The sequence below is a fragment of the Ictalurus punctatus genome, chromosome 6, assembly GCF_001660625.3.
Source record: "Ictalurus punctatus breed USDA103 chromosome 6, Coco_2.0, whole genome shotgun sequence".
Lineage (NCBI taxonomy): Eukaryota > Metazoa > Chordata > Actinopteri > Siluriformes > Ictaluridae > Ictalurus > Ictalurus punctatus.
In genome coordinates, this window is record NC_030421.2 from 22,305,652 (window position 1) to 22,321,294 (window position 15,643).

Here is a 15,643-nt window from a genome sequence, read left to right on the forward strand (position 1 = left end):
ACAAGTTCCAGGTTGTCCTTTTAGACCATTCTTAATTGCGTTAAATTATGCTTAATTGTTCATAATGACAAGCAAATATAATTTTTACATAAGGTCTTAATGAGTTTGTGCAGCACGACCTTGCTTAATTGAATTTCTGTGGAACTCATTAGTTTCAAAATAATTTAACAGTGTGTAAAATAATGGCTTATAACTAGTTTTAAGATGAATAGATTTGTGGAGAAAATCCACCACTGCAATTTATTAAAAAATATTTTTTTTATTATTCTGTATATACTGTATACTTAAATTTTCCCAGCAACAACACACCATTCTAAAGTGTAAATTCAACTCTATAACTCAAATAAGAAATGTTTTGTTTATTGCAAGCCGTGACAGGATGCTGATGACGGTATAGATCATGATATTTCATGAATATGGGTGAGAAAGTCCTTTTGAATGTGTTCATACACTCAGGATTGTAGAACATTACAATAAATATTCCACAATAAAACCAGTGGGGAGATTGAATAGCTATTGCTACTGCTCTACACACCTGGAGAAGTAAATTAATGTCTGCCTCCACACTTGGGACATATGCATCCCCCACGTGTGTGTGTGCGCGCACATGCTTTTTTATCTGCTAGTATGACTGTTGTGAATTGAGTACTACACTTAGTTTTTACTGCTGTTAATTGATCCCTTTGTTAATTATACAAGGTTTTTAATTATTTAAGGTATTAAGACCAGTGTGATTAGAATGAGAGCCTTTAAAAACTCACAGGATCATTACACTCACCATGAAGTCATCTTATGTGTTTTTATTGTCATTCACTTTTTTTTATGTTACAGTGATTTAACAATAGAAAAATCAGTATTTTACTGCCTTATTTGTAGATTAATTCCATATATTACATTTGAATTACTGCAAAAGACAGACCTGAATATATTAATTTAAATAACTTACTACATCGAAATGCTTCGTCACAAACTTGGATGAATAATTTGTTCATCCAAATAAAAGAAATAAATAATTAAAAAATAAACCTCACAATGAGTCAACGTGATGTGAAAATATTATGGCAACCCAACAGTATGCTAATGATATACAGCATTTCCTCTGCATATGTTCCATTAAATGGGTCACTTCTGTACAGGCACAGCACTACATTCACTCCTGTTCACAAACCAGGAACTTTTTTCTCCCCGATACAATGTCAGTATGCACTATGTATAATACTCTGAACAAGACAATATTTCTCCATTCTCTATGACACAAAGTTACTTTGATTGTCTGAAGAGTTAAGAGGTAAATGGTCTGAGCCTGAGCAGAGTAGCTTTTTAACACATCATCATCTATCATGTCTACCTACAGTGTCTTTGGTCATGAAAGAGCTGTGATGTAGACTTGTCTTGACTCTTTTCTCCCTCTGTCTGCGATTGCAGAACCAAACACGCACCACCTCCTTCTCCAAATGGAGACCTTCTGCCATGCGCACAATCTCCTGTGAGGATGGCTTACTCTTCTCCACAAAATTCCTCTCCAATGCCTCCTTTGCCCCTAGACTGAGGAAGTGAATTAAAAATACATTTCTGGTGAACTGTATTTTAAAATAATGCAAGATCTCAGAGATTCACTTGCACTTGTATAGTACCTGATGGTAGTTCTTCGCTTCCGTTTGCGTTCTTGAAGTCCCATTTTGTCATTAAATAATGCTGTGGAGAGAAAGGAAGTGTGGATACACACCTGAGCATGATTCCTGATTTTTGTCAAATGCTTTTTGATAATAGTTGGGACCATACGTGCCTGGATATTTCACTCTTTTATATACGCACAGTATAGTCTAAACTTTTTAAAAGTTAGGATACAATAGTGGCATACTGTAATATATTATATTACATGTTTCAGTGTAAGTTGTTCTAGTTGATCACTCACCACCAGCCTGCTCAGCCTCCTCCAACCATTTGGCAAGTATGGACTTCAGCTTGCAAGCATTTTTGAAACTGAGCTGTAGATTCTCAAAGCGACAGATGGTGGTCTGACTGAACTCAGAGCCGTGTACAGCTGCTAGAGCCTCTCCAACATTAGTCTGAGTGTAACCTGTGAGGTTTTTAACATATCCAACATTAGATTTATTTCTGCAATATTTTCTTGTATTAATGTCAACTTTGTCATTTTGTTCACCTCGTTTGAATCTGCAAATTTTTCTGGTTGCATAAGAATGAAATACTTTAGCAATCACAAATTGTATGCTGTTTATTATGCGAATAATATTTTTCCACAAGTGAAAAATATATGACGGTACATTTCACCCTGTTATGTGCTGAACTTACACTGTGAATTCAAGTAAACGTATGTGACATCATGCGAATGTGCGATCTAATTCACGTGAAAATAAATTGTCTGTAAGCTCACACATGAGAATATTAACAGATGAATTATCCTACATTTTAAAAACTAAGGTGAAAATAAATCATTTGTGTGTAAAAATTAAAACATGCCCTACATGTGAAAAGTCCACTACATGTGACAAGTATGTGTCTAAATACCAGATGTGTTATGACTTTGTGACTATGTGATTTTTAGGTCTACAACTGCAGAATAAACAAGCAAACAAACAAACATACAAAACCTGAAAGCACAGATTCACTTTTGTATTATAACTTGATCTAACTGAAGTCTATACTATTATCACCAGCTGTTAAAAACAACATAATGACTGGGACAAACCAAGTTTGATTCTGCGTAGTTTGAAGTCATTGGCAAATTTCTCCAGCTCACGAATCTGGGGTGAGTCCATGTCTGGTGGTTCCTCTGGGGCTCGACTCTTCCTCCTCAACTCCTGTTTGATGTCCCCCAGGGTAGGCTCATCTGTGAATAGGGCCTGGGGCAGTGTAGAGAAACTGTGGGACAGAGTACACGAACCTCCAGCCAGACTGTGCTCAGGGAACTTATACAGACATGGAGCCAGGGCACCTTAGGGTTAGATGAAGTCAGAGACATTAGCAGTGGTACAATGGTGTATTTGTATATTAACAAACGGTAAAGAAAAGGTGTATACGCATGTGTATTACACCATATTGAAGCCAAAGTCACTTGAAACCTAATACAAATGTTTATTCTAGTTGGCACAAAAAAAGGACTGTGCTTCCCCCTTGTGGATAGATTTGTAGCCTGCATCTTCACATTTCACAGTTTTAACAGTAGAAATATCCAGGTTTAAATGTCAATTAAAAATAGCATGCTAGAAAATGCTTCATGTATAATTTTAATGTCTTTTGGGGGTTTGACAAAGACTTTTGGCGTGAAATATAGCCTTTCTTAAGTCAGGGGTTCTCAAACCTTTGTAGCCAGGGACTACAAACTTTAAAATAAATTCCACAGCTATATAATAATCTAGATTTATTTTAACAACATAATCCAACTCTCAATATAAGACTGAATATTTGACTATCTGCAATACTATTATGGCTATTTATTGGAGCCACAGAACGTTTTATTCCAGGACATTTCTCTGACCAAACATTCTTCTGCTTATTATTATTATTATTTGTAAGCTTACTTGGTTGTTTTTGAGTTAGTGAGGTTGGGATTAAGCTCAAGGGGCCGGTCAAATATGCTACAGACTATTAGAAGTCAACCATAAATATAAGAGCTTTGATAATGGAAGGTTATAATTTCCACTGCTCCCTCTACTTCACAAACCTCAGACAACACTTCCAGAAGGACTGCACTATATTGTACATATCAGTCATGTTATTCATGTATTTACCATAATATTAATCCTCCCTGTAAACACTAGGGGGAAGCCTATTCACACTTCTCAATCCATATGATCCTACAGTTTGTCCCATCTAAATAAACTGCAATTATACTGAATTTCTTATTTGGTACATCTCAAAGATGTATTTTGGATCTATATTGATCTATAGTGACCTTAGCAGATAGCACCATATTACACAACTCAAACAAAAGCAGAAAAAAGGGCTTGATATATGTTCTGTCCTGAAGACTGTACCTTGAAGTGAGTTGGCTCCATTGACCATATTGTGTGGGACACTACAAGTCTGCAGGATGCGTGTTTGAGAGATGCTGGCTGAGAGCATTTCCTGTGCTGGGGACAGAAAACCTATGCTGTCATCATCACAGTCACACTCACACTTGAAGAATAGCAATGATTGCTATCACTCAAAGCACTGAATCATGCTTTGAATGAAGGCTTCTGAAGAGCGCCCTGACGAAGGTGAACAGCGAGGCGACCCAACACACCTGCCATCATGCCGTAGGTGGTCTGCTGGTTGCTATAGTGACATGGAGGCATGGAGTAGTGCAGGCCGGCTGAGGCATTGCTCAGGGCAGAAGTGGACAGATGCATGTGAGAGCGCTTGGACGACTGGACCAGGGGCAGGCCAGAGGGAACTGTGGAGAGGAGCACAGGACACATGTAATCTTATCAGCCCTATCCAACAGACAAAATTATAAGAAGAATGACAGATGTGCCCCAGGGATTCTTGGGACTTAGATAAGGCCATCACATTGATTCCTTAGAAGCATAAAAAAGAAAAAAAAAAAGAAAAGAAAAAAAGAAAAAAAGGCCATGCATATAATATATATTACATGTATGAGTTTCACAGTCAATATTTCACACTGTTAACATTTATTTGTCACTGATGCTTTCGTATCAGCAGTTGCCCTATAATGAAAAGACCTCAGAGAAAAACTACAATTTCTTTAGTACCAAAGAGCTCCAGCAGAGATTCTTGCTTTATTCTTGCTTTACTTATTCCCACTTCTGTTCAGTGAGTTTTCTCTGAAGTTTTCTGTACCCCATCTGCAGACTTTGAAATGAAACTTTGTTGAATTAAACCTCCCATCCATACTGTAATTATATAATGAGATCTATCTATTCTTTTTATCTGCGCATGACAAGACACCAAATGATATACCAGCATGACAGCAGTTGTCAATACATTATTAGATAATCAGTCCTCTTCAAAATGTTCAGGGGCGCCTACCTGAATTCAGACTGAGGCAAGTGAATAATTGTGTGCTGAGTGAAATAACATAAGTGGTGCATTATACTGTTAAAGCAATTGTGCTTGAGTGCTAGGATTTATTGTGTGTAGCAATGAGTGGGAGAAAAACATCACAGTTCAGTGAGCTTCTTAGGGACTTTTAATCAAAGCTGTCTCACATGCAAGTCACTGATGCAAAAAACAAATGCTAATTTAGCTATCAACATGTCAATGCAACTATATGTCTGGTTCTGTAATTGCTATGTGAAAACAGCAGCTGTGCAAACTGAGCTTGGTATTTTTACTTATTTAAATCAATTTAAACAAATTCTCCACATGCTAAGTTACACACACATTCAAAAACACAACACAGCCCATTTTCATTAGACATCACTGTACAGCTGTTGCCTTGTCAAAGAAAAGCAAATATTAGGCTTTTCACTGTGGAATATTGGAGCCAAACTAGATAGTGTGGGTAAATGGAAAAGCACTTGAGTGAATCAATACACTTAAAAGAAGCAATATTCTCTCAATATTCTTCCTAGTGCCAGAGCTGTTGCTAGTGGGGTAAAAGTTGGTGACAATTATAGGGGACCTCACTGCCCAGGGGGCCCAATAAATCCAGTAGTTATGTTATATAGGCCCCAACTATATGATTAATTATAGCATATATATTACAGCTTCAGCTTGTGTTCAGCTGGAGTTTAGTGAAATCCACAAAAAACATTTTGTGAAATTTCGTGAAAGAAGTTTATCCAAATATTTCCTTTCCCCTCCCTAAAAATGGTTATTAATTATTCTGATGGTTATTAATTATTTCATCTCAGTCAGTGACAAACAGCAGAGGGACCCAAAAAAATTGTAAGTCACCTAGTGAAAATCACCAATCAGTGTTGAGGCTGTTCTGAGAATAGCTGAGGTTAGAAGTAAAGTTGAAGTAAAGTGGAAGAACTGGAGACTTAGTGATAAAAAAACATGAATCTGGGTACCAGAAATGTACTGAAAAGGAGGAGAAGGAGGCCAGGAGAACTGCTGGATCACAGTCTATCAAGACCTTTAACAAGACAGGTTAGTGCACTGTAATCAATGTGATGGGATGCCGTGCCCTGATCATTTCGCTGCCCGCCCGCGGGCCCCTGCCGTTATCGTCCCATTTTCTCAGTACTGTACTGGCACGCACTGACCGAACGATTACGCAGTCAAAGTCCCAGTCTTTTTGTGCTATTATGTAAATAGATTTGTTTTGTATAACACACAGAAAAATGGATATGTGTGTAACAAGGATTACAGACCTGCCGGCTGTTGATGTGATATGTTTTAAGATAACAATACTGTCAAGAAAATGAGAATATAACTAATTTCTCTTGAATGGATACATTTATTAGCTTTTTTAGATAATATATTATGCAGTAGCATATTAAGCTAATAAAAAAAATCAAGACAATGAGGAATTTAAGTGGTTTTATTTGACTACATTCTTTTCAATTTCTGAATGTTTACTTCAGCTGTTAGACACCAGACTGATTGGAAAGACTTTTTTTTATAATACTGCTGGTACTTTTTTAAAAAAATTTGTTTTATTTGATTAATGTAATAAATAATGTTATTATGTTATTAGTTTGTATAATTGATTAAGCACTTTAAACAATGTTTAAATAAAAAGTTATTAACAGCTTAATGACATTGATTTGATATAATATTTATATACACATTTACCTTTTGAAACAAAAGTGTTTACAACAACATTACCATGTTCTGCTATAAGTAATTAGAAAGTGATATGATATTAGACTTTTAAACTATATGATATGGGTGGAGGGTGGTGGGGTCCACATGAATAATTTTTCTGGGAAATCCCTAGCTATGACCCTGTGTGGCATTATTCCCACACTATGTAAGGGGTCACTTCAGCGGATCATTGGTCCGCATATTTGATTTGGCACAGGTTTTACACCAGATACCCTTCCTGTTGCAACACTCCCATTTTATCCCGGCTTGGGAAAGGCACTGAGTACAACCCCCTGTGTCTGGGGTTCCCTGCCCGGGAATCAAACCCAGGCTGCGGCAGTGGGATCCTTAGCCGCTGGTCCACCAGAGAACTAAGCAATAGTCTCTGAGCTTCAACTCTCTTAAATCAAGTCTGAGCTTAAATCTGAAATACATTTACATTTCGGTAACTGGGGGGGGGGGGGGGGGGGGGGCAAATAGAATGAGTAAAGTAGAATAGAGTTTGTGGTGTTGCTGGAAAGGTCATGACTTCAATGTAAGTGCAAGACAGAGTGATCGAAAGATGTGTAAACAGTAATACTGGAGAATCTCTGTGCTATAGAAAAACACTGACCTCACATACCAAGCCCTAATCACTTCTCTGTCTCTCTCTCTCTCTCTCTCACTCTCAGACAGCTGTCTCCATACAGAACCTCTGTCTGCTCTGAGATCTATTTATAACAAGCCTCTTCATCTTCACTACTTATGAGTATTTCAAGACAAATTACTGGTCAATCAGCGAGGACAACTGCTGTGTGAATGCTACTTTGCAGAAAAGCTATCACTTAAATGAGTGAATTAAATCACAGCGTCAGCAGCATTACCAACAGTAGACCAGAAATGCATCAACTGGCAAAGTCACCTCAGTGGTTTTGTAATTGCCTGTAGATTGTGCTGACAGATGTCAGAACTCTCATCGCTGTACATTCCTCTATTTCAGTCTAAGATAAATGAGGCGAGTCTGCTAAATGGAGGTGCAGTTACCTGGAGGCACAATGTTGGTGGTGTGGCTGGTGACGGGAAGGCAGTCAGCAGTTCCAGCATGGTGCATAAGCAGAGGCAGAGCAGCTGAATCGCCACTCAAAGCGCTGAAAGAGTCAGTACTGCTGAAGGCCTGGCAGCTCATGTCTCTCTGTCTATCTCTGTCCTGATGTCTCTGTGGTCACCTACACTGCCAGTACAGGCCAACTGTGTGACACATGCATGGCGTGTACAGGTATTTATACCAGGTTCTCCTACCAGGTTTGCTCATCCATGTTAATGCTTCCCTTCCCAGGGCTACACCAGGCCTCCGCAGCCTCCCAGAGCAAAAGCAGACTAATTAGGGCAAAAAGGGGTAACTTGATACCACCCCCCCATTTCCACTGTCCACGAGGGTTTCAGTTAATGCCTGCCACTGCTTACACAAATCCACTGTCATTGTTTATAGGCTAAAGATGTACGAAGGACAGCCAATTATAAAATGCTGCACAAAGGATTAGATGTTTGTTTTTTATATATATATATATATATATATATATATATATATATATATATATATATATATATATATATATATATATATATATATATATATATATATATATATATAATAACTTGCTTTATCTTAGGTAGTATATAAATATATATTTTACAATATATATTTTACAAGCACTGTGCAATTAATTAGCACACAAAACTTTATATGAGACATACTGTTTTATGAATCACCTTCAGTTTTCACTCAATGAAAAACTGTTTATATTTTATGCTTTACATCTGGCACTTTTAGAAACACAGCTACAGGGAATCTTTCTGCAGTAAAAATAATCAATTCTGAAACATGGTTTATCTAGGCTTTTTATGTGTATACCATGCCAGCTGGTAAGTGAGGATTACCCGTGAGATGACTGCAATTGAGATAGTCCATTTGTGTAATTGTTAAAAGCACGTTTGAGCTGCCCTGATTAGGCCTCATCCTGATGTCTTGACTTGTTCTACTTGTGATCATTTTACTCTCCGTGCTTAAGTGAGCAGGTGAATGGTCCTCCAAGATTTACGGCCACCCACAACTGATAAACAGTTGATGTGCAGCTCTTCAGAGTCTTTGTGTTTGACAGTGATGTGTATTGTCAGCATGTAATCGCATATTGGTAAATGCTCATCTTTATGCACTTTAGGATTTTTGCACTTAGTGAAAATGAAATGATGTACAGGTTTTTTACATTACACCTGCATTTAAACTTACTTGTACCTCACTGTCTAAAATGTGTTATTTTCCACACATATCTCTATGGCCAGATAAAGCATTGATACCATCCAATGTCCTCAAAAGCTATTTGCAAAATTGTCAGATAAAAAAAAAATCTTACTAATTAATAGGGAAATACTTTTTTTTTAAACTGTAAAATGTATTCTGTCAGGGCAATACAGTTAATCATGAAGGCAAAATGTGTTTATTTTGGTAGTTAAAGGGCTTTGCTATATCGTATACTGCATCTTTGTCACTAATAGATTATGATTTTATGTTGCTGCCAAAATTGACAACAAGGAATACTGAGTAATAATAAGTATAGCCACCCATTTTTAGTTAGTTAAATTAAGTATGTATGGAAAAAATAGTACTCTAAAAACTTGTTCTAATCCCTTTGTGCAAAAGGAGGGCAAAGTAAAAGCATAAATAAATAATAAATAGTGCTTTCTTGAATATATACATACAGTATAGACAGGTCTATACTGTATATATTAGTTAATGTAGCATGCATATGTTGTGAGTTTCAAGACTCAGGGGATTAGACTTAAGAGCAGAATTTTAAAATATATTAGTAATATTACGTTACTATTTAGTCTTACAGTTTATGATATTGTACACAATTCACGCAATTCTTTGCAAAAACAAAAATGATTGTGTTACTAAGTACACATTGCATTTGAATTTTTGAGCTTGAATTTGTTTAAGACCACTGGCACTGTCTTACATCCAACGTCGATAGTGCATTTTTAACCTTCGATTGAAGTTTGTCAAAAGTTCCTTAAAATTTTCACCCAGAAAATACATAACATTAAGACATCTATTTGGCCTTCAAATTCGTCCACTATATTTTGTGGCAGGGAATCTGGGTGCTTTGACTCTTTCCATCCTGTGTCTGTGTCCCATTTGAGGGAAATCGTCACTAAGATGAAATGTTCAAGTTGTAAATAGGATGTGCTGCCTGCTCACGTCTGTAAAGAGGTGTTTGGTACGGTGGCTTCGGATGTGACAACAATTGTGAATAGTTCACTGACAAATGGGGTACTCCCAGTATATTTTAAACATGCAATTGTTAAACCACTACTTAAAAAATCCAATTTGGACTCTGCCTCGTGTGCCAACTACAGAACTACAGAAAAAAGTTGTCTTTTTTTTTTTCAGTCTAAACTGTTAGAGAAAATTGTTTATCATCAACTGCACACTTATATAATTTATTTAACATCCTAGACAGTTATCAGTATGGCTTTAGACAAAGACCGTTTTGGTGCTATTAGACCTAAGCACAGAGTGTGGCATTGCAATGGTTTGCCTCCTGTTTGAGTGACAGGAGCTTTGTGGTACATTTAGTGAACTTTTGCTCTTCTTCAGCTTCTTTACACTATGGAGTTCCTCAGGGGTCTGTTCTCTCTCCTCTGCTGTTTGCTCTCTATATGCTTCCTTTGAGCTCAAATTTTCAGAAATATATTTCGTATAATTTTGTATGCCATTTTTATAGTCTCATAAACTCAGATAGTAATGGGGCCATTACTGGTTGTTGGACTGCTTTGAGGAAATTAAACTCTATCAAATAACGTGCAGTCTCATGTAAAGTACCTCGGAGTGGTGTTCGACAGTGTGATTCACACCCTTATCACATCAAGGCTTGACTATTGCAATGCACTTTATGTCGGTCTCCCGCAGTCGTCTCTTGGCCAGTTATGGCTGGTGCAAAATGTTGCTGCCAGATTTTTAACAGGGAACAAAAAGACGGAGCACATCACACCAGTTCTTGTCTCTCTTCACTGGCTGCTGGTGAAGTTTCGTATAGAATTTAAGATTCTGTTGTTTGTCTATATAAGCCTTGGCTAGGCTTGCTCCCAAATATATCTGTGACCTCATGTACCTACTTACCACCAAGACAGTTGAGATCTTCTAATCTTTATCTGTTAGATGGTCCTTGCTTTAAATGTAAACCTAAGGGAGATCAAGCTTTTGCAGTTATGGCCCCTGCCCTGTGGAACAGTCTCCCTTTACATATTAGACCGGCTCCTTTCTTGTCTAGTTTTTAATCAGCTATAAAACCAAACTTCTTCTTTCTTTTATTTTTTAGCATTTAAGAATGGCTACTGTCCTGAATTTTAGCATTGATTGTTCTTTTATTTGTTGAATCTGTACAGCACTTTGGAACAACATGTGTTGTAATTAAACGTGCTTGATAAATAAATTGAATTGATTTGAATTGAATTGAATGACGATTTCAGCATGGTGTGCTGTAGTGCCTTGTCCCTTTTGAAGGTGTTTAACTCCACTTAATGATGTACTGATGCCAGAGGCTATGAACTGGTGATTGGCTTTTAACAGGGCTGCTTTCATAAATGACACACATTGAAAAAAGCGCCACATGAGTGTGCTTTTTATGGACAGAGAAACAGAGACAGGCAGGAGGCAGAAACCTTAAACATGCCCATTTCCCATGAAAATGGACAAAAGGACAGTGATTTGAGAGAGCAGGGCAATGTTTATTAGGTCGCTTATGTTAAATCCTTGCACACTGAGCCCTCACAGCCTTCCAGACTAACCAGGCACCACTGCACAAAGCCGCTGGTCTTAATTAGCGTGGGGAGAGTGAACGAAGGCCTGGAGTCATCCTCTTGCACCTGTTCCAGCCTGATGTCTCTCATGGCCAGACATGGTGACACCTCAACCCTTTAACCAGGTCTCCAGTGGGAACAGCAGCTACACACACCTTCTCACAGGTATCACAGCTTAGCTATTTAATACACATTTATGCAATACAAATCAGGCTTATTGTGTTGGAGCATCTGTTTAGGTGTACATAAATAAATAAATACACACACACACACACACACACACACACACACACACACACACACACATATATATATATATATATATATATATATATATATATATATATATATATATATATATATATATATATATATATATCTTGCATACTGTATCTTTTTTTCCCAGTTACTAACCAGTAGTAAAGAATTTCAAAATTAGTAAAGCCAGTGTCCATATGTTACAAAAAATATTAAATCCAAATATTAATTCATTAATATCCAACATAAAATACAAGTGCAACTGCAATTGCCAGATATTTATAACAAGAAAGATTTTTGGTACTGTACCAAAAAAAACATCTTTAACATCTTTACTTTAAACAGCTGTTGGCTGCTACTCTTGATTGCCTGAAAATTAATCAAGTGGCTGTGATAAATGTCATCTGAAAAACAGGCCACAGCTCCCAGCTTTAATTTCTTAATTATGCAAACATGAACTGCTGTGGAGCTCAGTGTACTGATGAATATCAAGACAACCGTACATTTAATTCCTAAAACATCTGCCTGGAGGGATCAGTGACTCGGATTTCAATGAATAAATAGGAAAAACAGTGGCAATGAAGATAATTTCATCATCATATTCAATATCTCACTGAATAGTTAGGCTGGAGGCCAAGCAAGCCAGCTCTAGTTTCATGGGTTCTCATCCGTTGGCAGCATTTATTTATTATTACCAAATGTTTGTGTTTTTATTGTTAATGGTATTATATGTTTATGTAAACACAAGCAAGGGTGTTTTAATGATTAATATATTTAATATTGGTTCTGAAGCATACCCACTATGGGATGTTCAATCCTTGAAGTCTGGTGCACAACTTTAATGTCATGTCATCACTTTAATATACTTTAATACAAAATATATACAGCATTGGTCAGATCCATTTTATTTCTCCCAGCTGATCATGTTATGGGTGTACTGAATGCTTAAAGCTTTCTGTTTAGTAATCATTAGTTGGTGTTATTTATGCAGTAAGAGAAATGTCTTATTCATTCCTTGTTCCATTTTCATCATATTCTCCCTACAGACTGCAATGAATTAACATAGACATTGAATTTACAAATCCAGTGTAAGTGAGCTAGGATGTTTTATACCATTGAAAAATAACAAATAGTCTAACTGTGTTTACTGTATACACTGTACCCAGGTGTTCAGTTGCTTTCCTTCCTTCTTTATACATTGATTAAAAAAAGAATGTAGCAGAAATGTTTACCGTAATGTGGAATTTGCAACGTATTTGTTTTTTCGTTTACCCTCATATTTTTTTTAACCATAAAAAAACCCCAAAGAGCCTTCAATACAAAAGAGATGTTGGTTGACCTGCACAAGTCAGGTAATGAATACAAATATATGTAATACATAAAGCAGTAAAAAATATGGTTATAATAAAAATGCAAAAGTCTATAACAGTTGTAATTTGGCCAAGAAAAGGACTTGTGAGCATACTGCACTCACAGTGAAGAGGCCGTTATGAACCATGTATGTAACTGTAACATAATAGACAACGAAAACAAACCTTTCCAAATGAATATATAGCACAGTATAGATTAAATCATAGTATAGGCCAATGATCTAACAACATAAACTCAAAGTTAGCTGTCAAATTCTGGAGACCTCATAAGGAGTAAATAAACAAGTGGATATACAATTACCTTCAGTGATTGTATGAGATGGTATTCTATGAATAAGTAATAAATAGATTTTTGTTCCTAAACAAAATTACAGTTACTGCTAAATATATTGTAAAGTACATACTGACAAACAATACCACTTTCGGCACTTTCATATTTATGGCAACCATACAGGTATGCAATGGGTATATGTCCAGAAGGGTTTTTCAGTCTCTCTAAGGGAACCTGTATGAACATTCATATTAGTAAGAGATTATAAGTAGAACCTTTTTGGGAAACTAGGAACTCTGTATCAAAGAACCCTTTGTTCCAAGAGAATGGCAGGTCGTCAAAGTTTTTTTTTATTTTATTTTTTTCAGAGGATTGCCCTGTAATGTAATGGATAATCCTATGATCCATCTAAGGGATTTCCTGACTGAAAATAAAAACATATGGTAATAGTTGGTAACTAAGAAAAACACTCAGTAAAAATTTGTCTGTTGCTGTGATGGTGGGCTGACTGAGTTCCCTCAGACTGTCAAGTACAATCAATCTTGATGCTGCAGTGCAAAACGTCACTGAATTGGCTATATACTGTGCATACAAGTTTTTTATTAAATAATTTATTAATATACTGATGTGCCTTGTTGTATCATATAATATTAATAAAATGTCATCATAAAAGAGTAACATAGATGACAAAAAGGTAAGGATGAAATTGGGAAGGGCATTCAGATGGTCTTCTTCTATCAGCTATGTATATATGAGAAAAATCTTTTTGCAAAAAAGACAAATGTGCAGATATTTAGTAATACACTCTTATGTCCAGCAGGAGGGTTTAGAGCACTTTAAGACCATATGGAGACCTGATCCTTAAAATCCTCATAGCAGCCAATCAAGGTATTATTGTAATCCCTACCATTTATAGGCCTTTATAATAGTGGTCTTCTCTTTAAAATAGAAATATACATTTGTCTGTAATTATTAAAAATACATCTCACCCATAAACATGCACAGTTATATTTTGATAACAGTTACGTGTGAATTCTTGTCTCATCCTCTGGTAGAATGAAAAATGACAGACCATTTGGTACTCGTAGTCCTTTGTTTCTGAGACAAATTTCTTAATAGCTGCAAACAAATTGACTCTACATTTACAATGACAAAGTTGTATTTTCCTTTCTTGTCTTATTTTCTTTAATAAAAGTCTCAGAATGTTTTTTAGAAAGAGTGCACAAACTTAATTTTGGAGAAATATAATAAGATCATAGGCCAGGCAAATATGACCCTGCAAAAAACCCTTAAAGCTAGACATGAATAATATTACTTTACTACAAATATTGGTAGAAACTTTCAAGGGTCTACACTATATAAAATGGGAAGTAGCTGGCATTTATTTTCATAATGATTTATGGCATTGAATAGTCAGTAGCTTTGAAGCAGATAAAAGTGCTGGGGCTAATGACAGAGCCGCTGCTGTCCCTTGTAGTCCTTAAAAACAGCCTGAAGGCTAACATCAAACAGGGCACTACATGGACCAAGGATGAAAGTGTCCTAGTGCAACGCCACTGCACCCAGATTCAAGATTAATTACAAGATTATCAGACCAGTTCACCCTAATAGTCCAGGTGGCAGGGCACTTTATGAATGTTACATTACATAAAATGATATCAAAGCAGTAAGTAATGTGAAGTAGCTGAACAACAAGAACAACTGATCTCCTTAAGGGTCAAATGCAAGTAGTTGTACAGGCAATTTCAGATTTCTGAAGACTGACATTTTGCCTCACATCCTCATTTTCTTCTATAATCCTTTATCTGGGAGTGATTCTGTCCACAGAGCTATCAAGTTAGATTGCTATCTAAGCAATACAACAGTAAAGTAAAGCTCCAAACCAATTACTGACTTCTTTTTAAAAGTTTAATAGTTACTTCCTGTAAGCAATTATGGCATATCACTTCATGAGGGTTTCTGGCTATTGTGTTTTCCCTCTGAAATCTGAAAAAGGCAACAGAAAATTTTACTAATTTAACATACACTCACTTTAATAGGAACACCGATTTAAAAGGTACACCTGCTCATTCATGCAATTATCTAATCAGCCAATCACGTGGCAGCAGCGCAATGCATAAAATCCGGCAGATACAGGTCAAGAACTTCATCTCCTGTTCACATCAAAATGTGGAAAATATGT

General features: G+C 36.5%; 1 protein-coding gene across 1 annotated transcript; it reads right to left on the reverse strand.

Moving 5' to 3' along the window:
- Positions 1 to 7: 7 nt before the first annotated feature.
- On the reverse strand, positions 8 to 7,958 carry pou1f1 (POU class 1 homeobox 1). Its single transcript, XM_017469266.3, has 7 exons — positions 7,747 to 7,958; positions 4,250 to 4,399; positions 3,999 to 4,094; positions 2,711 to 2,956; positions 1,916 to 2,080; positions 1,635 to 1,695; positions 8 to 1,545 (listed from the first exon to the last, which is right to left on the reverse strand). The coding sequence occupies exons 1-7, from the start codon at positions 7,886 to 7,888 to the stop codon at positions 1,332 to 1,334; spliced, it is 1,074 nt and encodes a 357-aa protein (XP_017324755.1). The 5' UTR covers positions 7,889 to 7,958; the 3' UTR covers positions 8 to 1,331.
- Positions 7,959 to 15,643: the final 7,685 nt, after the last annotated feature.

Coding starts and splice junctions, on each gene's coding strand:
- pou1f1 (XM_017469266.3), bottom strand. CDS start 7,888: ATGAGCTGCCAGGCCTTCAGCAGTACTGACTCTTTCAGCGCTTTGAGT. Junction 2,957..3,998: donor TGGAGCCAACTCACTTCAAG/GTACAGTCTTCA, acceptor TCTAACCCTAAG/GTGCCCTGGCTCCATGTCTG. Junction 1,546..1,634: donor AAGCGAAGAACTACCATCAG/GTACTATACAAG, acceptor TCACTTCCTCAG/TCTAGGGGCAAAGGAGGCAT.